This window comes from Erythrolamprus reginae, chromosome 3 (genome assembly GCF_031021105.1).
Source record: "Erythrolamprus reginae isolate rEryReg1 chromosome 3, rEryReg1.hap1, whole genome shotgun sequence".
Taxonomy (NCBI): Eukaryota; Metazoa; Chordata; class Lepidosauria; order Squamata; family Dipsadidae; genus Erythrolamprus; species Erythrolamprus reginae.
The window spans coordinates 39,977,394-40,001,272 of NC_091952.1; the positions used below are offsets into that span (position 1 = coordinate 39,977,394).

At 39.4% G+C, this 23,879-nt stretch overlaps 1 protein-coding gene across 1 annotated transcript in view; it reads left to right on the plus strand.

Moving 5' to 3' along the window:
• Positions 1-2,764: 2,764 nt before the first annotated feature.
• NECAB3 (N-terminal EF-hand calcium binding protein 3) overlaps positions 2,765-23,879 on the plus strand; it is a 105,473-nt gene continuing 84,358 nt past the window's right edge. The window contains exon 1 of the mRNA XM_070748828.1: positions 2,765-2,881. Within this exon, the coding sequence (XP_070604929.1) occupies positions 2,765-2,881 (117 nt within the window). The remainder of the gene's footprint in view (positions 2,882-23,879) is intronic.

Here is a 23,879-nt window from a genome sequence, read left to right on the forward strand (position 1 = left end):
GAGAAAGAACAAAACTTCTGCTCACTCAGACGTGCTATGTTGGTTTGATATATTATTGGCAGTCTCAGCAACGAAAGAATATAAAAACAGCACACTTATCTCATAGTCTTAGATGACCAAAAGCACTTGGACTGTATTTCAGAAGGAATTGTCTCCAAGGATGAACTTCAAAGCTCACTCAAAAGCAAATGTTTCCTTATAAGGACAACTTCCTGGCAAACACAGAGGCTCATAGTCCCTAAGGTTTTTGCATCTTCACAGGCTATAATTTTTTCAGGGTTTTTTTCGTCTGGCGTTATTGATTATCTCTGCATCAGAAAGTGAAATTCTTAAGGGTTAGGAAGTATCACTTAACAAATTCTGTGTTAAGTGATATTTCCGAACCCTTCAAAGATTGACAGGACTGAATAAGTGAATGGGCCTATTGTCATAATAAAAACAAGGCCTTTATTCTGGATGTGAGATAAAGCAGGTACACGCTATAGCAGTGATGGCGAACCTTTTCGGCATTGAGTGCCTAAACCGGAATGCGCACATGCTGGAGTCCCAGAAACTCGAAGACCACTGGTCTTCAGGTTTCCAGCACACGCATGCTAGTGAGATGGTCCTCACACATGCTGGAGGCCCAGAAACCTGGAGACCAGCTGTCCGGTGCACACTCATGGTCTTCTGGTTTCTAGTGCATGCATGCACACCAGCCAGCTGGTCTTCGTGCATGTCCAGGGATGGGCTACTGTCTGGACTGAGGGAACGCAGTGGGGTAGCGAAAATGGAGCTCCACCCCAGAGCACCCAATTTGCACTGAAAGATGTTGAAAGAAAATGCATAAGCCATGCCCACAGTGTGGTAGTAAAACTTTTGGTAGTCTTACTGGGCCCACCAGAAGTTGGGAAACAGGATGTTTCCGGCCTCCAGAGGACCTCCGGGGGCTGGGGGAAGCTGTTTTCGTCCTCCCCAGGCATTGAATTATGGGTGTGGGCACTTGCGCATGCACGATAGCGTGCACACACTCTCTTTCGGCACCCAAGAAAAAAAAGGTTCGCCGTCACTGAACTATACCGCATAATGCAAAATAAAACGATTTGATTCTTCTAAGCAGACTTGAAGGACTGTTTTTATTTTATCTATACTACTGATCTTGGGAATGTTCCAAGATAGTTTAACCATTTGTGGGTTATCCTGAGTAGGAAATGTAAGCCACCCGGAGTCCTCAGAGAGGGGCGGCATACAAATCCAATTAATAAATAAATAATAAAATAATAAATCCCTTTCTTACTATTTTTAAGATTAAAATAGGAGGTGTGGGTATATGTGTGGGCACATTACTATTCATGACACGATCCTTTTTATTCAGGGTAAAAAACAACATAAAAGATAAAAATGATCTAAAAATATAATAAACCAATAAAATGTAACTTATGAGACAGAAGAAAAAGAAAAAATCAGATGGATATGAATATATCCACGAATCCCAGCGGCCGATAAGGTCCCACAGAGTTGGCCTTCTCCGGGTCCCGTCGACCAAACAATGTCGTTTGGCGGGCCCAAGGGGAAGAGCCTTCTCTGTGGCGGCCCCGACCCTCTGGAATCAACTCCCCCTGGAGATTGGAATGGCCCCCACCCTCCTTGTCTTTCGCAAGTTACTCAAGACCCACCTATATCGCCAGGCATGGGGGAACTAAGACATCTCCCCCAGGCTTATTATATTTCACGTTTTGTGTGTATGTGTTGTATGGTTTTTAATTGTTGGAGTTTTTATATATTTTATTATTAGATTTGTCCCATTGTTATACTGTTTTTTATTGCTGTTGTGAGCCGCTCTGAGTCTTCGGAGAGGGGCGGCATACAAATCTAATAAATTATTATTATTATTATTATTATTATTATTATTATTATTATTAAACACATGCATACCCCATTGCTCTCCATGGGTTTGGTTAGTCGAAGAGTTCAAATAATGTTTTATTGGATAGAAAACATGTATTTAAGTAACCTGCATTAGTCCTAGCTATGCCCCATGTGCCATTCCCTGTCTCAAGTTTGGCACATTTTGGCCAATAGGATACATAATCCAGCTGCATAAATGGATCTTTGCACAAATAGCTTTATCAGACATATTAGGAAGTATCTGCTCAAGACATAGCAATTAGCATCGTCAACACAAGTTGTTTCCACATCTGTTATTTCCCCCCTTCCCACTTCTTGCCTCTGTCATCCTTTTGTATCTCTGAGTCTCTTGGTGCAACACCCTTAATTTTCTTTTATGCTCAGACTATTCAGTCCTTTTCCTCTTTTATCCAGTGTATTTATATCTGCTGCATAAATTGTCCTTCTCCTAATCTTTTCTTCTTTGATACTTTTCCAGCTGAGCAGTGTATGTGGGCATAGGTCCATTGCAGCAAACAGAAGCTTGGCCTGCAAATCCTCGCACTAAATCCTCCTCCTCTCTAAGGAGGAATCTCTTGCTGAGTCTGCTGCTCCAGAGTGATGATGAGATTCTAAGAGGAAACTTGCCCGTCAGAAATCCTGACCAATCAGCGCGATCTAGGGGAGGGGTTTTAAGCATACACTGAAAGTTGCCTGGAGGCTGGCAAGAGCATCTCTTCGGTGTTCAGAGAGTTGCTGTTTCCAGCTCTTGCACAGCAGCTTCAGCAGCTAAGCGCCACCGAATCCAGGGAGGGCAACCAGGCAACTTTCTGGAGGAGGAGAGAGATCAGAAAGATCAGTGTTGGTGCGAAAGAGTTGACAAATCTGTAGCACGAAGATGATGGCATGTACAGAGATGCTGACAATGTGTTTGCTCTCTGCCAAACATGCCTACCGCATGAAAGCCACAGAGACCCCGCAGCACTATGACAAGGGATTAGCAATTTTTCACGATGTAAGTAGTTGCACAGCGCATGCTTTCTAATATTTTGTTCCCAGAATGGTTTTAGCTTGGACTGTCAACAGTATCTGTATATATGTATATTTGACCTGCAGTTCTTCTTCCCAATAGTTCCCTTTCAAGTTTTCTAAATATTGTAGCAATAGAAATCTGTGTTTTTTTAAAAAATAACTTATTAAGCATTGTGAAAAAAAGCAATCAAAACTCTTACATTTCTGTTTAGAAACTCTCCATTCTATACTTTTGCTGTGAAATGCATATCTGTCATACACAACACAGAGATTACAATCCAGGAAAGTCAAAAATTGAATATTAGAAAAAAGGAAAAAAAACTAAGTTCCCATCTTTCCTATAAATATAGTCTATGATTTTGAGTAACTGGTGGTTGATAGAAGGGCTTTCCTTCCTAAAATGAGACTGTGAGAGCACTGTGACTTTTATGTCTGTCCTCCTGAAATATTTCAGCTCCATTCGTTTTTGCTCCCCATTGTCCTGAAACTAATTTATATTTCTTTCAGACCCTAGTTTTAAAATAGAAATGTTAAATATAATTAAATTTATGCATTTTCTTTTATGCTGTAGCCCAGTATTAATAAATGTGATTAATAAGAGAAAATGGATGGACATTGATAGAAAGTCATGAAGTATTCAATTTACATTTTTTACAAGTGGGATTGCAATTACAATAACCAAAATATGTAAATTCATAAGGCGTTATGTTATATAAAAGGTAGAAAATCCAGATGTTTTGGAGAACTCCCAACATCTTCTTGCAATGGCCAGGTTGGTTGGAGATGATTAGTTGAAATCCAATATCAGGTTTCCACCAGGTAAAAGCATTATAGGCGATAGCATGACCCCTTCTTGTAGGCATAGCCATGTTGCAGCATTTTGAAAAATGTTACATTTGCCTGGACATAATATAAACATGCATTTGTTACCCACCTGATATAAACTGCAATTAGATTGAGACATTTTATTTTTTTTAACCTAGTAGTTTTTAATCAGCTAAATGAGAACTTTTTTTTCAGGAGATAAACAAGAAGAGGAAGCACTAATTACTATAAACTTATGCAATTATCAGTAGCAAATTATGTTTGTGTATTGGGGAGTCACTGAATGTAACCAAGGAATAAATCATATGTTATATGAATGAAGATGAAGAAAGAGAATGTAGCAAGAATGAGCAAGACAGGGAGTTTACGGCAAAGGTCCAGGGTGCTACTCCACAAAGTTTCCTGACTTAATTTAAGAATAAAACACATTTCATTATCAGTGAGAGAATGCCCCTCATTATCTGTGAAAGATTGCCAAATTTTAGACCATTTAAAGGAGAGAAGGGCCTATAAGGTTGTAATTTCCAAGGCTAGAATTACCTGAACCATGGCAGATAATTAAGATAATAAAATTCTTTTCTTTCTGGAGGTTTCTGGCACACAAATCTGTGTTGCCTTGAAGTTCCATCTCAGATGTTGCCCAGTTTTTTCCCCCTTGCCCATTTTTATGATCATTTCTGTAAGCTATTTCATCCCTAGAATTGCTGGCACAAAAAAAGGCAATAAAGACTCTGTAAAGCTTTGCAAATGTTCAAAGTGCTTTATGTGAAATCACTGAGATTCTGGATTCCCAGTATTTGTAGATCACTTTTTGGTTACAAATGCTAATCTAGATTTATAATAGCAAACTAGGAAAGCCCGCAAAATATGGATTCTGAATTCTTTCCAACATCTTTACCTACAATAGTCGTACAAAGTGTTAGAATGTATGAGCATTTGTGTTTTTACTCTATTCTTTTACTGTATCAATGCAAGCTGTGTGGGTAGGTGTGCATTGGGAAGGGCAGAGCCAGTGTTTCCCAACCTTGACAACTTGAAGATATTTGGACTTCAACTCCCAGAATTCCCCAGCCAGCATCCGCTGGCTGGGGAATTCTGGGAGTTGAAGTCCAAATATCTTCAAGTTGCCAAGGTTGGGAAACACTGGTCTACACTTTACTCTAGATCAAGGGTGTCTAATCTCAACCACTTAAATATCCGTGAATGTCAATTCCCAGAATTCCCCAGCCAGCACGGCAAAGGTGGCTACAAAATTTTGGGAATTGAGGTCCATAAGATGACAAATTTAGCATGAAGATGATGGCACATACAAGAGGCTGAGTGGTGATATCTGGGAGTTAATTTAATTGATTGAATTCAATTTAATTTATTAAATTTATAAGCCGCCAAACTCCTCACGGACTCTAGGCTATGTACAACAAATAAAAAACAATATAAGTTGAAGTCCACAAGTCGTAAAGTGGCCAAGGTGGGACACCCCAATCTGGATCATGTGACTAAGAGGAAGAGGAGAAATAGCAGCATCAATCTTAAGAGGAATGCATAAGAATGTTTTTCTCATAGCTGCCAACCTGATTCCCCTCCACCTTCCTTTGCCATTTTCAGAGCCCATCTTTCTCTTTCTGGCTTAACTCCTGTGACGGGCAGACAGATGGACAACCTCTTTTACCCAATTTCGTTCCAAGATTCCAATACTTTAGAAAGAATAAAAATGTACATTACTACAAACATAAACGCTTTGCCCTTGGACTATCCACTCTTGACCTCTACTGATTCCTAAGAGGTCAGAAAGGGACATGCATCCATCACAATGTCATTTGGTGGGCCCCAGGGGAAGAGACTTCTCTGTGGCGGCCCCGGCATTCTGGAACCAACTCCCCCCGGAGATTAGAATTTCCCCCACCCTCCCTGTCTTTCGTAAACTACTCAAGACTCATTTATACCGCCAGGCATGGGGGAGTTGAGATATTCCTTCCCCCTAGGCCATTACAAGTTATGCATGGTATGTCTGTGTGTATGTTTGGTTTTATAATAAGGGTTTTTAGTTGTTTTATTATTGGATTGTCACATGCTGTTTTTATCATTGTTGTTAGCTGCCCCGAGTCTAAGGAGAGGGGCGGCATACAAATCCAATAAATTATTATTATTATTATTATCCCCTGTCCTCCTGTTTTTCTTTTACTAGTATCATGTGTATAAATATTATTATATCTATCACCTGTTTTTTTGCTGAAAAAACATGTGATTATTATATCTCTGTATACCACCAATGCGTACTTGACAAAACAAATCAACAAAATAAATTTTAAAAAAACTGAACTACAAATCACTAAATAATAACAATTGTTCTTCTGAACAATGCTTTCAAATCTGAAATACTATTTGGGAAAATAATGTAATGTGTTTTAGTTATGTGCTCTGTATATCATCATCATCATCATTATTGATGATATTTCTTTGCTTATGAGTTGCCCAGAATCTGCAAGTTACAAAGGATACATATAGAAATAATACAGGTATTCCTCGACTTACAACCATTCTTTAAGTGACCATTCAAAGTTAAAATGGCTCTGAATAAAGTGACTTATGACCATTTTTCATACTTACGACCATTGCACCATCGCCATAGTCGTGTGATCAAAATTTGGACACATGGCATCTGGCATGTATTTAACTTAGTAACTTGTTGTGGTTCAGCCTGAGGCTGCTCAGGGACCGGCTGTGTCTCTCCTGGCTCCATGCCCGGAGGAGGATGACAGCGAAGAGGAGGGGGCTGAGTAGTCGGACGGGGGAGAGGAAAGTCAGGAATGGGACGAAGGAGAACAGCATGAGAGCCCCGGGGGGGGGGGGCTCTCCCCAGCCAGTAGCTTGGAGTCATTAGGTGATGAAGCACAAGCCGTCATTGACATGCGACAGAGACATTCAGATCAGAGAAAGGAGCAATTAAAGCAGTATTATCAGCACTGAAGTAGGAACAGCTGGGCTTGGGTGTGGTCCTCCTTAGCAGGGTTTAAAAGGCAGGCAAGCCCTTGAAGCCATGTGGAGTGTTATCAATTGAAGTTACGGTGTCCTGCTTTGTTCTCGGCGTCTCTGTTCCTGGCTTGTGGCCCAGCAGTTTGGAAGACCCGTGGGAGGTGTAGGTCTGCTATCTACAGCCTCGTCTTGGCAGCAAGAATCCTGTATTGCTGCATGGACTTTTGTCTTCGTGGATATATTTGAAGATACAGTGTTTTCCTGTTTGTAAAAACATTTTCTGTTACCTGTGTTTTTCTTGAATTTTATAAACTGCCTTTGCCTTTTATCGGTGTGTCTGGCTTTTCTTTTTGGGTTGGTATTGGCTTCCGGAGTGACCCAGACAGAACAGTAACTACAGTGATTCACTTAACTGTGGCAAGAAAAGTCATAAAATGGGACAAAACTCTCAACCGTCTTGGGCTCAATTGTGGATGTAAATTGAGGACTACCTGTAGTTGTCATGTATGATAAAATGAATAATGATGTAAAAGACTGTTATGCAGTTGATACATTTTCTCCCTAATAGAGTAGCCCAGATATAGAAAAGTCCACTTGTATTTTCCCAAATTTTTCTCCTAGCCTGTTTATCCTTGACATTCATGATTGAGTAGACATTTCTGAAAATCCCAACTTTCATTACAATTTCCATGAATTCATTTAAAAGTCCATCCAGAATAAGAATTCTGTAATTGTGTGGATGTTTAGCCAAACCTGGTTAAAATTTCACCAGAAAACTTTAATAGGAAAATATCATAAATTTGATGAGAACATATGGCACCCTCTATTTTCTCTTCCTTTAATATGCCATAATATAACTTTAGATGAGAGTTAACGTGTTAAAATAAGAGCTCATTCTTTCATCAGTTAGTGATAATTATTAGTTGGAATCCTGGTGAGCTGTGCCTGGGGGTGAAAAAAAAAACACTTTTTGCTAGGTGTTTAATTTTAAGCTCCTAATAATACAAGAGAAAAGATGTAAGCTTTAAAATTCTTCTGCTCTCATATTTTAAAAAATTATATGGTGAACATTTGACAAATACATTTGCAGCTAAGTTGTTCAATTTTTTACCATATTGTTAAATCATTATGTTTCAAACACTTAAGACAGGAATTTTTCTATACTGTATAAATAAATGTAGGGTTGAAATTTGGTGCATATTTACCTTGGAGTTACCCAACTCTTCCTGTAGGCAAATGGAGTTGCTTTCCAAGGGAAAAGATCTAGCATTATACCTTTCAGAATTACAAGAATGTAGTGATTCTGACATTCTAACTACACAAATGCAAAGTTCATAAAATTCTTCTGCCGCATAAATCCCAGAGGCCGATTAGGTCCCACAGAGTTGGCCTTCTCCAGGCCCCGTCGACCAAACAATGTTGTCTGGCAGGGCCTAGGGGAAGAGCCTTCTCTGTGGCGACCCTGGCCCTCTGGAATCAACTCCCTCTGGAGATTCGAACTGCTCCCACCCTCCTTGCTTTTCACAAGAGCTTGAAGACCTATTTATTATTTTTATTTTTATATTATTATTATTATTATTATTATTATTATTATTATTATTATTATTATTATTATTATTAATTAGATTTATATGCTGCCCATCTCCATAGACTCTATGTCGCCAGGCATGTAGTAACTAATGTATTCCCTTCTCTGACAATTAAGTTATGATTGGTTATGATAGTGTAGTATCGATTGTTTTTAAGATAATGGGTTTTAGTTAATTATTGGATTTGTATCTGTATTGTTTTATTGTTATTGTGAGCTGCCCCGAGTCTTCGGAGAGGGGCGGCATACAAATCTAATAAATTATTATTATTATCATCATCATCATCATCAACATCATCATCATCATCATCATTATTATTATTTCCAAACTGTTGTTAGTACAGTATCTTCTCAGGTTTTTGTGTTTGATTCCATGGGTACAGATAATAGCTAAAAGCCTTGTGTCTAACTACACAAATGCAAAGCTCATAAAATTTTGAGAAGTCAGAAATTTTACTCTATTTGTATCAATGCTGTAAAGAATTACCAGTTTTATTTTAGAATCCCTGAAACTCTGAAACTATTTTAGAAACTGGTTTAACTTTATAATCAAGAAATATCAGTTGTAAAAATGTTGTTACCCATTGAAGCAAGTTTATCAAATTAAACACAGATTTCTCTTTGAGAAAATGCATAGAATAGTTTCTTCTTTCATATAAAATGTATTGAAAAGTAACCTATAACAATAAATACTGGGCAATATATATTGGGGGAAAATTAATAAATGACTCAATTTTAAAAAGAAAATAATTTTTCTTTTTAAAATAATAATTTTCACCCACAGACAAAAGAGACAACAGTACAATAAGCTACTTAATAAATAATAATTATTTCACAAAGTAGTATCCCATTGCAACAAAAATTCAGTTAAATTCCCTATTGTTTCATATTCTAGAAATTTCAGGATTGGAAAATGAGTTTATAATTCTATACAAACCTAAATAGAAGTAAGTCATGAATACATAGACATATGCCTGTAAAATACATTAAATTATTTTACTTGGCTAGAAGCAGAAGTAAAGTAGTGGTTATTAGTAGCAGTTGATATAGTAGATGCTGCAGCATTTAGGAACAGAAAGCATTTAAAAAGATGTACAGGAATTTAAAGATATGTGGCATTTAAAAATTAAATTAATTTAAGTATTATGTCAAATTCAAAATTTCAATATCTCAAAGTTTTATTACCTGTGCTATAGAAAGATCTTGCAAAAACATAGTATACTAACAAAAAGTTCATATACAAATTAAAATTGTAACAATCCATTAATAAATAAAATTAAGAAAACACACTGAAACATCAGTGATGAATTAAGGCATGCTATTGAGTTAAATGGAAATAACTGAGTATTTCCAGGAAGGTATACTGGATATATTTAAAATAATAACAATTATGATTTTTAGTATATTGTACAAATATATTCAAGTAATTTCTTTAGGAAACAATTTGTATTTTCTTTTAAATTAGAAAGATCAATGAGACATTTTAGAATAACAAGTATAACCAAATTAAACACACTGTAGAAATTAGAAGTACAAAGACAAACAGAAGAAAACATTTAAGCCCTGGCTAGGATCCTTGTGTTTTTAGTGTCTTTTTAAAAATTTGTTTGCATAGCTACCGTGAGCTGAGAGAAGAATTTGCTAAAGACTGGATTTGTACAAGAGGGATATGGAAACACAAAAGGTTTTTAAATTAAACTAGAGAAAGCTTTAAAAGGATTCTTGAAGACCATGGAGATTTATTTCCTGCATACAACAATTGGAGGAAAAGAGTCAACAACAGATATAAAGAGATAAAATGCATGCACTCCTAGTTGACAAGGAAATTGGTCTGGATACATAGGGCTGCTTCAGAGGCACAAATTTCTCTAGAGGTAGAAGAGACAGTTCAAAAGATTAGTTTTCCTGAGGATCCTGTTCAATCAGCTTCTTGGAGCCCTAGCTGGCTTTGTGCAATCTATGAAACTATTAAGGCTTCCATAGAAGAGCATTTTTGTGCCATCTTTCCCTGGGAAGCTGGAAGAAAATAGAAAACAGAGCTTTGATCTGTGGGACATCAATTTCTGCTAAGAAGATGGATTTGCCCAAAGAGAATCAGTGGACTTGAATGACTGCAGTTATAGAACTCATAGAAAATTGCAGCATAGATTGACTGGCTTCAATCCTCCAAAATAATGCGCTAGAATAATCATGTAAGTGTTGGGAGGAAACAGTACTAGCTAGAGGTACTTGACTAACCCATAACTAAATATTCCAGTTTTGATCAAATTAATACATGCTCACTTATACTGAGAATGTGATCTGGAAGGCTCAGGACGCTGTCATGTACACATATTCAACCCAAATAAACCATTGCTGAAAGAATATTTTAAAATATTATCCAAAATCAAGATTAGAGGATAATAATCCGTGCACAATACACAGCTCTTGTCTTTTAGAATATAGATAGTCACCTGTACATATTTTTACTTTCCTTTTACAGAATGAAGGCAGATTTATTTTTAAACTTACCATATTTTTCAGAGTATAAAATCCTCCAGTTTATAAGACTCACCTACCCTTTTTTGGGAGGAAAACAAGGGGGGGAAATCTGCCTCTGCCTCTCAATAATTTGCCTCTGTGCAACAAACATCAAACAGCCTGTTTCAGTTTCAGCACAACCCAATTAGCACACATACAAAAAAATCTGCCTCTGCCTCCCAGCAATTTGCCTCCTTGCAGCAAGCAGCCTGTTTCAGTTTCGGCTTCAGTACAGCCTGATTAGCACACATAGTTGGTCGGTTGAATTGGCCTCCCCACAATAAGCTGTTTCAGGCTGCAGGGATTGCCATAGCCTATTGCCGCCACATTTTCAGCCTCCATTTCTGGGCAGCGGGGATTGGAATGGGTACAAAATGGGGCACGCAGAGGACAAAAATGGGATGCGGAGGCCGAAAATGGAGCACACAGAGGCAATAATAGGAAATAGCAATCTCTGCAGTCTGAAACAGCTGACAGTGAGGAAGCTGTTCCAGCTGCTTGGGTAATCAGGTTGTGCTGAAGTGAAACAGGCTATTGGCTGTTTGCTGCAAGGAGGCAAATTGCCAAGAGGCAGAGGCCAAAGAGTGATGACTAGTGAGTGGGGAGCGCTACATTTTGAGTATAAGACACACCCAAATTTTCATCCTTTCTTTGGGGAGGGGAAGTGCATTGTATACTCCGAAAAATACAAGTTTGGGACCATATTTTGTTTAACATAAACATATTGCAATATGGTGCTCTAATGCATGCATCTCCTTTTCTTTTAAAATGTGTTTCAAGTCACATTCTTAATGTTTTATATAAAAGGACAGCTACAAAGTGCTGATCAAGAATATAATGTAGTGTGGGAACTTGTCGTCTATAGAAAGACACTCAAATGTTTATTGGAAATCACAAATTTGGAGCCAAGAGTAGCTCATGACTGAGAGCAGATTTTAGAAAGAAATTTTTGTGAGGTTGCATCCCATATCATTTTACCTTTAAATGCTCTTTTTTCATAAGGAGCATGGCTCTCAGGTTGCAGCTAATATCTATAACACCTAGACTTATATACTGCTTTACAGTGCTCTACTGCCCTCTCTAAGCAGTTTACAAAGTTTATATTGTCCCCAACAATTTGGGTCCTCATTTTACTCAATGAGTCACCTCAGAAGGATGGAAGGCTGAGTCAACCTTGAGTCTGGTGAGATTTGAACTGCCAAATTTCAAGCAGCCAGCACTCAACAGAAGTAGCCTGCAATATTCTAACCATTGCACCATTGTGATTCGTAAAATAACCTGTGAGTAGGGGAAAATTCTAAAGGTAATAGAGTTGAAGCTGGCAGAGGAACCATCCTATGGAATTTGTAGGAAAAAGGAGCTATAATGCAGTCTACATTGGTTGCCGATCAGTTTCCGGTCACAATTCAAAGTGTTGGTTATGACCTATAAAGCCCTTCATGGCACCGGACCAGATTATCTCAGGGACCGCCTTCTGCTGCACGAATCACAGCAACCAGTTAGGTCCCACAGAGTGGGCCTTCTCCGGGTCTCATGAACTAAACAATGTCGTTTGGCGGGACCCAGGGGAAGAGCCTTCTCTGTGGCGGCCCCGGCCCTCTGGAACCAACTCCCCCCAGAGATTAGAATTGCCCCCACCCTCCTTGCCTTTCGTAAGCTTCTTAAAACCCACCTCTGCCACCAGGCATGGGGGAACTGAGATATTATTTCCGCCTAGGCCTTTACAATTTTATGCATGGTATGTTTGTATGTATGTTTGGTTTTATAATAAGGGTTTTTTAGTTGTTTTCGTATTGGATTTTTACATGCTGTTTTTATTACTGTTGTTAGCCGCCCCAAGTCTCCGGAGAGGGGCGGCATACAAATCCAATAAATAAGTAAGTAAGTAAGTAAGTAAGTAAGTAAGTAAGTAAGTAAGTAAGTAAGTAAGTAAGTAAGTAAGTAAGTAATAAATAAATAAATAAATAAATAAATAAATAAAAAAGGTTCTGTGCACTTCCTTCCAAGACAGACCAACGTGACTCTATCATGGCCTTTGCTATCAGCGCTCAACCTGACTTTTATCTGTTAAGAATAAAGTCTAGGTAAAGCAGGAGAGGGAAAGGTAGAAGAGTTGACAGGAAGATAAATGCCAGTGCTATCCAATTGCACCAGTGTGCATCAGCTTGACTCCGGCCTAGTTAATGAAGCTTGTACAAAGGAAGCACATCACTTTGTTGCAATTAATCAGTCTACATGATTATCTTTGCTAATTAGCACTGAACATCTTGAATTTTGGCTAACATTTCCCTGCTATAATGCAAATTATGTTTGTTTCTTAAGCAGATAGATTCTAGAAAAGTAAACTCTACTTTTTAGATTAAATGAAGATGGGGGGAGGTCATACCCAACCTATTGCACGCATACAAACATTACAAATATACATGTGTGTACATGTTTATATACATGCGTATATATACACACATAGCGCATGCACACACCTCATAATTAATGATATGATTTTGCTGTTTATAACCAAAAATTATGTAATTGTTAAAATAAATTTCAATTGCAAACCTAATTCTACCTAATATCTGTTCTGTCGGGTTCTCTGGTAGAATCCTCCCAAAAATTCACAGGTACAAATTTCAGACACACACACTTTTGAAAATTCAAAACAATGTTCTTTATAATGAAAATTCACTTAAACTAAGCCCTCTTTTGGTATAGCAAAGAGCACTGGTCTCCAAACAAACTGGCAATTTGTACAACTCCCTTATCAGTTCTGTGATACTTAGCTTGCAGCTGTGAGGCAATTCGCAGTCCTTCTTCTTTCACAAAGTGAAACACACTTTGCTCTAGTTTAGTTTCAAAGCGGGGAAAAATCAGCATACAAAAGGTCAAAGTCAGTAAAGCAGTCATGAAACACAATGATCAGATAATCCTCCACAATGGCCAAACCCACACGCTGCTATTTATAGCAGCCTCACTAATTACCACAGCCCCACCCAACCACAGGTGGCCTCATTTTCTTTGATAATAATCTCTCAGTTGTTGTTGCCTATGCATCGCTCTCCGCATGCATGGCTGTATCATTAACTCTTGTTCTGAATCCAAAGAGGAGCTAGATAATTGATCTCCTTCTGAGCTGTCTGCCACACTCTCCTCCTCCCTGTCACTCATGTCTTCTTGGTCAGAAGAGCCTTCATCATCAGATTCCACTGGGGGCAAAACAGGCCTGCAGCATGTGGATGTCTCCCCCACATCCACAGTCCTTGGGGCAGGAGCTGGGCCAGAGCTAACCACAACAATATCAAAGCCAGAGACCTCCACTAAGGTTCTGGAATGAATGAAATCTCTTTGCCTACTACTGTATTCATGAAATTATTAATGTGGGCCAGTAAATCAATTTTTCAGAAGACTCCAGTAGAACAGTCAGGAGACTAATATGAAAATAGAATTTCCCCATTTTTACTGTTACCGTATTTACGTTTGATTCTACCTGTAGTAATGATAGATATCAAATTTGCATCTCTTTTATGTACTGTATACTAATGAGCTACCACATTTATGGTATACCAAAATGGAAGAACATAAATAATAGTTATGTGTATGTGATTTGAAAGAAATGTAGCTATTTGCAATGCTCCTAGGAAAGTGGGCTTTTTGTATTGCTTCAAAATCTGCAAAGTCAGTTTGGGTAGGGAAGAAAAATAATGTCAGTATTATTGTGACAGTTATCCAAACAGTGTTATTTAGATGCATGGTCCTTACCTTAAAAATAAAACCTGCATAGAAAAATAAATTATACATTTTCTGCATACCAGCTTAATGCATCATTTTCATTTTTTCCCTGAAAAACAGACCTTGTGAAATAGGAATTCTGATATGTTCTTAAGAAGCACAAAACCATTTTTAGATAACAGTTTTAAAATGACTGATAATTTAAAAATGGGCCCACCTGCCCTCTCCCCCAAAAGCAAACCAACAAAAGAAAGTAAAAATAAAACAACTTGCTTTCCCTGGAGCTTTCCTATCCAAGTGCTAAATAAATATTAAAAAATTGTAGAGGACATTTTTTTTTTGCTGGTGCAGATGGAACATAAGTACTAAAACATTCAATTGGTGAGGAAATGAGGAATATGTAGGAGTGTAAGTTTTCTGATTTCCACTCCTCCACTCACAACAGAAGACTTACAATCCTAGGTTTAGAAAGCTTAGAATTACGTCACCTTAAACACGACCTAAGCATAGCCCATAAAATCATCTGCTACCACATCCTTCCTGTCAACGACTACTTCAACTACAACAACACATGAGCACACAACAGATACAAACTTAAAGTAAACCGCTCCAAACTTGACTGCAGGAAATATGACTTTAGTAACTGAGTAGTTGATGCATGGAACTCACTACCTGACTCTGTAGTATCATCTACCTAACCCCAAAAACTTTACCCTTAGACTATCCATTGTTGACCTCTTCCAATTACTAAGAGGTCAGTAAGGGGTGTGCATAAGTGCACCAGCGTGCCTTCTGTCCCCATCCTAATGTTTCTCTCTTACTGGTATCATGTATATTTAATTTAATGTAATTTAATTGATTAGATTTGTATGCCGCCCCTCTCCAAAGACTTGGGCGGCTAACAACAGCAATAAATACAGTAAAAAATAATACAAATCCAATTAACAAAAGAAAGTAAAAATAAAACAACTTGCTAGCCGAAAGGATATTGGTAGCATTGAACATAACCTATAACATATCCTTAAAATTTTAACTCTGCCCACCAGCTCAAAAATGTTGGAAACACATGATGTTAGCTCTGAAAAGATTTACATAAAAGAATTAATTTCACAACTGTTGTTTCACTAAGCTGTTTAAAAGTCCAAACAATCATAATTTTCTTCCCTAGAAGGGCCCTGGAAATCAGAGCCTGAGCAATACATTTTCTTAGTTAAGGTAGAAGAGCAAAAGAACTTCTCACCAATCTAAGGCAGTCCTTCTTTTCATTAATAAGTTAATAACTAAAAATTATTTCTTTTCATTCATAACTTGGCAGGCCAGCAATAGAGTTGTCCCAGTGTTTATTTTTAAGATTTTCAGAGAAGATTTGTATAGAGAAAACTCACACTTGCACACAGACAGACCTCTTCTTTTATAAAGTGGTGAGAGGTGCCAGTATTGCTTTTTTCCCCCTTTGCAAATCCTTGAACCTATGTGACCTGGCTACTTCTATGGCAACTTCCTCTACTTTTTCCCGTAACTGTGAGCATGATGCTTACTGTGCCCAGAAGGACTTATTTGTTATCTCTAGATGTATCTTGTTTCTTTGCAAGGAACTACGAGCATTGCAAAAGAAAACAGGCTTATAGCAGGCAGCAGGTGTTATTGCTAAGCAGCAGGAAGTTTTAGAAGAGGTAGTAGGGTTGCCAGGGTTTAAAGGAACTGGCAGACCTGTTCTATCTGATGATTTTATCCCTTTTATTACCAGAATATAAAATGCATCCTGTTCTTTATGTAATGAACGGGGGCAGGTTGGGAACAGGTAAAGCAGATGTTCCAAGAGACTGTTCTATAGAGGAGTTGCTTGTTTTTACAGTTTCATCTTCGGCTCTTAAAACGTACTATGGGGGTCAGAACTTCCTGTTCTTCGTAACAATGAGACACAGTTGATTTAATCTGGTAGTTTGACGTTGATGTTTTGGTAAAAACCCGTGTACCATTATATAATGAACACATTCTATTTAGCAATTGAATTATGGAGAATTCAGAGGCTTTGCTGTTAAAGGGCACAAAAGTTGAAGGACGGTATAAATAGTCATCATAGGAAATGGAAACCAGATAGGGATGGGAGAAAGGAGGAAGTCTATTTTTTTTTAATGGGAACCAGAATATTGAGTTACACAAGGGTGGATTCCTCCTGGTTTGGACCGGTTCACCCAAAGCGATAGCAACCCACTGGTGACATCACAATGACACAATGCTCTCTACATGGGGCTACCTTTGAAAAGTGTTCGGAAACTTCAGATCGTGCAGAATGCAGCTGCGAGAGCAATCATGGGCTTTTTCAAATATGCCCATGTTACACCAACACTCCGCAGTCTGCATTGGTTGCCGATCAGTTTCCGGTCACAATTCAAAGTGTTGCTTATGACCTATAAAGCCCTTCATGGCACCGAACCAGATTATCTCAGGGACCGCCTTCTGCTGCACGAATCCAGTTAGGTCCCACAGAGTTGGCCTTCTCCGGGTCCCATCAACTAAACAATGCCGCTTGGTGGGACCCAGGAGAAGAGTCTTCTCTGTGGCGGCCCCGGCCCTCTGGAACCAACTCCCCCCAGAGATTAGAATTGTCCCCACCCTCCTTGCCTTTCGTAAGCTACTTAAAACCCACCTCTGCCGCCAGGCATGGGGGAATTGAGATACCTTTCCCCCTAGGCCTTTACAATTTTATGCATGGTATGTCTGTATGTATGTTTGGTTTTTAGTATTGGATTATTGTTATAAGCTGTCTATTATTGCTGTTAGCCGCCCCGAGTCTCCGGAGAAGTGCGGCATACAAATTAAATCAATCAATCAATCAATCAATCATCAACCAGATTGGTCAGTGCCGATCCGTGGCCACCACAATTTCTTTTGAATTTTTAAAAATATTTTTCGATTGTTTTTTTTCACTTTTTTTCTTAGTTTTCTCTTCTGTGCATGCACAGAAGCAGAGTTTCCAACACTGTGCATGCACTGCCATCTTTTTTTCAGCTCTCTTTCTTTGCTATTTTTTGCTTGTTTCTGCACAAAAACTTCTGAGCCAGGAGCAGAAGCCGCCCGCCCACTGCCTGGATGTTTTCAGCAGGCAGTGCCACAACCCCCTCCCCGATTTCAAAAACAGGGCGTGTGACCGACTCTGTGTGGAAAGGAGGATGTGGAGGGTGCGCAGCTCTCCAATGTTCATCGGGAAAGCAGGAAAGGAAAACACTTTTTTGGCGTTTGGCAACATTTCACTTGGATCTAAGGCCATTTCCCCCCAAAGGCCTTAAAGTTGCCAAATGCTTTAAAATCTGGATTTTCTCCCAGTGACGCAGTGGGTGGGAGCGAGCAGAAGCTCAGGGAAGGTGGCATCTCACCAGCAGCTGGATGGAAAAGAAATCTCTGAGTTTCCAAGTTGAGCAGCAGGCTTAGTCCCTTCATGGGTCACTTTTCTCCAGGTCTGAGAAAGATCAAAATGTGCAGAGCAGCCTTTAAGTACAAGATCAGTATAGCCGCTTAGAGGTAAGAAAGTGAAGAAACGAGGGAAGGAGCCCCCAAAGCTGCCGGCAATACAGTCATTACCTCCTCTCTCCCCAGAGTTGCAAAGAAGTGGGAGCTCTGGGTGCATCATGCCCACTTCATGTAATTCCCAAATAAGCCTGAAAAGCACTGCAGCTTTAAAACCCAAATTCAACGCCAGTGATTTAGGAACCAACAATTGTAGTAATTGCAGATATCATCATTCTTTTAGAAATGCTAGTAACAGGATCCTTGTAAGAAATTCACCAGAAAACCTTACTTCATTTTGTTAATACTTTTGAACATTTTATAACTTCTATGCTAATCAGGAGAGGGATGGGCTAAGAATTTTGCAAGAAGTCATGCCTGGATATTTCTGAGAGACTACAACCGGTTGTAGTTTCAAACTGGTTTGCACTTTTACAAATGAGATGCTGGGCACTCATCTGATAATAGCTTCAACCACTCTAATCCACTCAGATCATTAAACTGGGCAGACAGCGAGGAGAGAGAAACCACACAACTCGCACCAAGTAGTATTCAGTTCTCTCTCTCTCTTTCTCTCTCCTCCTCCCTCCCTCCCTCCCCAACTCTCTTTTATCGCTTTCAGCTGCTACCACCTCCTTTAAATCTCCAAGTCAGAGGAAACTGCCGACTGCTGGTCCTGTTAAGTTTGTACTTTAAAATGGTGTTATGTTTGCAAGCTGTATAATAAAGGTGAGAGCTGATTGGAGCAGGGCGCCCAATAAGCAGCCTGCTAGCACAACCAATGGGAAGCCTGGGCGCGACCAATGAGGAGCCTCCGGGCTCAGCCAATAGGAAGCTCCAGCACGAAGTCTTGAAACATTGTCACCAATCCCTGTGCTAGTAACAATGTATATAAGGTGCAGGTTTTGCCTCTTGTTTCTCAAGTCACTTTCTACCAGCGAGCTAGTCACTTCAACTGTTCCTGAATGCAAATAAAGAGCTGTTAACCTTCCCGAGCCTCCAGCCTCTGATTTAACAGGTCCCCTTCCAGCTCCTGCTTTCAGTAGGACCTCGATAGTGAGTCTGAGGTCTCCGGCAATTTATCTTCTGAGTCAAAAATGGGGGGACTTCAGCATGTCTCTTCATTGCAAGAAGAGAGTGACCCGTGCTTCCTAGCTCAGGAGCCAGGGTTGAGCTGGGGGCGAGTCAGGCAATGGCAGGGTTTAGCACTCAGGAAGGGCAAGGTTAGCATGCTCCCAGCCGTGACCTGGGTACTGTCTCTGCTGGCTTACTGCAGCCGGTTCAACCCTCTGCATGTTGCATCCCCCTCCCAGCCTTCACCCGCACTGCAAGCATCTCCTGAAGCTGCTGCCATTGGATCCTTGACAGACAAGTGGGTGGCTGTATGTTCAGGCAGGACAAAGGTGAGGAATGGTCTCATCCCCATTCAACTGAGTCAGCAAAGAAGCCCAGAGGTTCCAGTCCATCCACCCCCAAACGAAGTGGACAGTGTGAAGGAGACAGCTCAGCAGCAGCAGGTTGCACAGAGGAGGGGCACTGGGGGAAGGACCACCTGCCCTCCCCGTGTCTCCATACATGAAGATGAACCACCATCTGCCCTCGCTGTTCTTTGTGCTCCAGCCCTGCTCAATTGCATTTCTTTGCTGATCCCAGTCCCAAAGCCGAGAAGGCTAGAGGGGTGGCGATGGTGGCAATGGAGTTCCAAGATGACACATGATGGGACCAATCACTTCCAGGCTGGACTGCCATCCCAGAGCACTTTTTTCCTTCTCCCGCTGCCGAGAAGAGAGAAAGAGGAAGGGAGACAGAGAAAAGAAGGCAGAAAGACAGAGAGAGAGAGAGAAAGAAGAATGGAAAAAAGGGAAGGAAAGGGAAAGGAGAAAGAAAGAAAAAGGAATAAAGGAAGGAAGGAAGGAAGGAAGGAAGGAAGGAAGGAAGGAAGGAAGACTTATGACAATTAAGATCAACATTTAGGTTGCTAAGCAAGAGTATTGTTAAGTGAGTTTCACCACATTTTACAAGATGGACACGTCCATCTGATCACTTGACCAAGCCACACCCACCCAAAACCACACCCACCTGAGCTCTAAGTCACACCCACAAATTAAGCCACGCCTACAGAATCAGTAGTAAAAAAAATAGAACCTACCCCTGTAGTTACAGAAGTCCAAGGTATAGGGTGGAGACCATTATTACAGTGCCAATTAATCTTATAACATCTGTGACACTGAAGATGGACTCTATGGATCTTATAATATAAAGTGTAGTTTTAATTAAAAATATTAAGAGTCTAGAATAAGAATTGCAACATTGCATGAGAAGTCAGTATTCACACAAGTGCCACTTCTGCCAAGAATGAAATGAATTAATTCCAGATTTTAGCAATCTGACTGTTGTTTGAAATTGATAGATTCACAACACAGGGCAATTTATCAAGTTTCCAAGCTGGTTGTATGCCTTATTTTCCCATGATACTTGCCTTATCAACATTACTCAGTTTGAGTATTAGCTGGGCCATTAACAAGATACATAAAGCAAAGCCTGCTTCAAATTAAGTTCAATATCCTAGTAATAACTCAGAAGTTCTGTGTGTTTGCCTTCTGGGATGTTGTTGAGGTTTCTCTGTTTTATCTAGAACTCTTGTTTTCCCTGGAGCTTTCCTATCCAAGTGCTAAATAAATATTAAAAAATTGCAGAGGATTTTTTTTTGCTGGTGCAGATGGAACATAAGTACTAAAAACATTCAATTGGTGAGGAAATGAGGAATATGGAGGAGTGTAAGTTTTCTGATTTTCACTCCTCCACTTGCAACAGAAGACTTGCAATCCTAGGTTTAGAAAGCTTAGAACTACATCGCCTTAAACACAACCTAAGCATAGCCCATAAAATCATCTGCTACCACATCTTTCCTGTCAACGACTACTTCAACTACAACAACACATGAGCACACAACAGATACAAACTTAAAGTAAACCGCTCCAAACTTGACTGCAGGAAATATGACTTTAGTAACTGAGTAGTTGATGCATGGAATTCACTACCTGACTCTGTAGTATCATCTACCTAACCCCAAAAACTTTACCCTTAGACTATCCATTGTTGACCTCTTCCAATTACTAAGAGGTCAGTAAGGGGTGTGCATAAGTGCACCAGCGTGCCTTCTGTCCCCTATCCTAATGTTTCTCTCTTATTAGTATCATGTATATTTTATTTAATGTAATTTAATTGATTAGATTTGTATGCCGCCCCTCTCCAAAGACTCGGGGCGGCTCACAACAACAATAAATACAGTAAACAATAATACAAATCCAATTAATAAAAGTAGAATTAAAACCCCTTAATATTAAAAACAATCAATGCGACACAGTCAGACCATTCTCAAGTGCTATAGTCAGAAGAGAGGGGGGAGTTAATCCCCCCATGCCTGGTGGCATAGGTGAGTCTTTAACATCTTGCGGGAGATAGAAGGGTGGGGGCAATTCGAATCTCCAGGGGGAGTTGATTCCAGAGGGCTGGGGCCGCTGCAGAGAAGGCTCTTCCCCTAGGTCCTTCCAGATGACATTGTTTAGACGACGGGACCCAGAGAAGGCCAACGCTGTGCGACCTAATCGTCTGCTGGGATTCGTGTGGCAGAAGGCGGTCCTGTAGATGTTCTAGCCCGATGCCATTATATAAACATTGTTATATCTTTATATACTACCAACTAATACGTACTTGACAAAACAAATAAATAAAAATAAAAATATTATTCTCTTTTCATGGTTAAGTTCACACATACAGTAGTTTCAAGCAATCCTATGAGATGTCAGGGTTTTGCTCCCGAGAATCATACCATTTTGTGTAAGAATGCTGAAATTTCTCAAGCTGTCACTTTAAATCTTAAAGTACAGGAACTTAAGAGGAACTAGGTTTGGGTATATGATTTTGCATGGAATTGATATTCTAATCATTTTACATTGTAAGATCAGCCTTAGATGTTTTTGGACTTTGCTTTGAAGTTCTGAAGATTTTGAATTTGCACTAAAAAGATGTGTTTCAATTAGAATCAATATACTGCTCTTAAGGCTTTTAGGTTTTTCTGAACTGTTTTGAAGTTCAGGGCAGAGATTTATAACTGAAAACAACAATGCAAATAAATGTCTTTCAGTAATAGAGAATGGAGGTTCACTTTTGAAGTTTGGTCAGATTGGATGACTGGAAAAATAAAAGAATTTTACTTTCATTCAAGTAAAATGGTTCTTTTTTTATTTAAATCCAATGTGTTTGCCTTCATTCCCTATTCACAATCATCTGTCCCAGATGGACAGATTTAGGAAAATTTATGAGTTTAGAAACAAATCTCTGTGACTGAGAAGTTGTCTGATTATATTCAAATAATTTTCATCCAACATGCCCAAAACGTAGGGGAAAATGAAGTATTTATATTTGTTTCTTGCTTGGAGACCAATAAATTAGGCTGGCAGTTTATTTCATGCACACTGATCATGGACATTTCTAGATAGCTTTATGGGTTTTTTTGCAAGCAAACTTTCTCATTTATTTTTCTTTGTCTTCACCTTGCTTTCTGCAAATATAAATGAATATTTAAGATATGAAGATCATTCTTGGGAGACTTGGTACTTACAGAACTTTGGTTAGGAATTAAAAAGTCTGTGGAGGATATCCATGAAATTGACAACAGGATCAGTCAATTGAGTCTATGGAGAGGGGTGGCATTCAAATCAAATCAAATCAAATCAAATCAAATCAAATCAAATCAAATCAAATCAAATCAAATCAAATCAAATCAAATCAAATCAAATCAAATCAAATCATCAGTCTCAGTGGTGCCTCATGAATAGATTTAGCTATGTAGTTGAGATAATCTTTTTCTAAAATTGATGGTGATCCTATGAAAGTATGCATGCATGCATGCATATAAGTATGTATGTATTATTTTTATGCTGCCCAACTCCCTAGGACAGTGATGGTGAACCTATGGTACAGGTGCCACAGGGGGCAAACGGAGCCATATCTGCCCTAGCTCAGCTCCAACTTGCATTGGAGGTGATTTTTGGTTTGCACACAGGCTCTGGGAGGGCATTTTTGGCCTCCAGAGAGCCTATGGGGGGTGGGGGAGGCATTTTTTACCCTCCCTCAGCTCCAGGGAAGTCTTTGGTGCCTGGGGAGGGCGAAACATGAGCCGACTGGGCCCACCAGAAGTTAGGAAACAGGTCGTTTCCGGCTTCCAGAGGGCTCCCTGTGGGGTAGGGGAAGCTGTTTTCACCTTCCCAGGCATTGAATTATGGGTGTGGGCACTTGCTCATGCACAATAGCATGTGCGCACGTTCTTTCGGCACCTGAGGGAAAAAAGGTTCCCCATCACTGCCCTAGGGACTCTGGATGTAACACTGCCCTTTGTATAAACTATCACTACAATTCTAGTGTTAGACTGCTATATTAGTGTGTATAACGTGATCTTTTTTCCCTCTTACTCTCTCACATTCTTTTTTCTTTCTCTCCCTCTCTCTCTTCCCCTCCCCTCCCTCTCTCCACCTCTATTCTCAACCCTATTTCAATCAACTGTGTTTATCTCACAAAATCCTAGGAGATGGAGGATATGTGTAACAAAGTAATCAGATATCATTCTGGCTGCATTCCGTATACCATTTTTATTTTATATTGCTTTAGTGTTTAACAAAATATTTTCCATGCCAATTTCCTCTTTGTTCAAGTTTTTTAAACATGGAAAGGCTGATCTTGGAGATGACTATGCAGACTTTCACATCATTGTGAATATCACTAATTATTTTTTTTCTCCATATCATTCATATTTAAATTTAAAATAGAAAATTAAAAAGTCCCA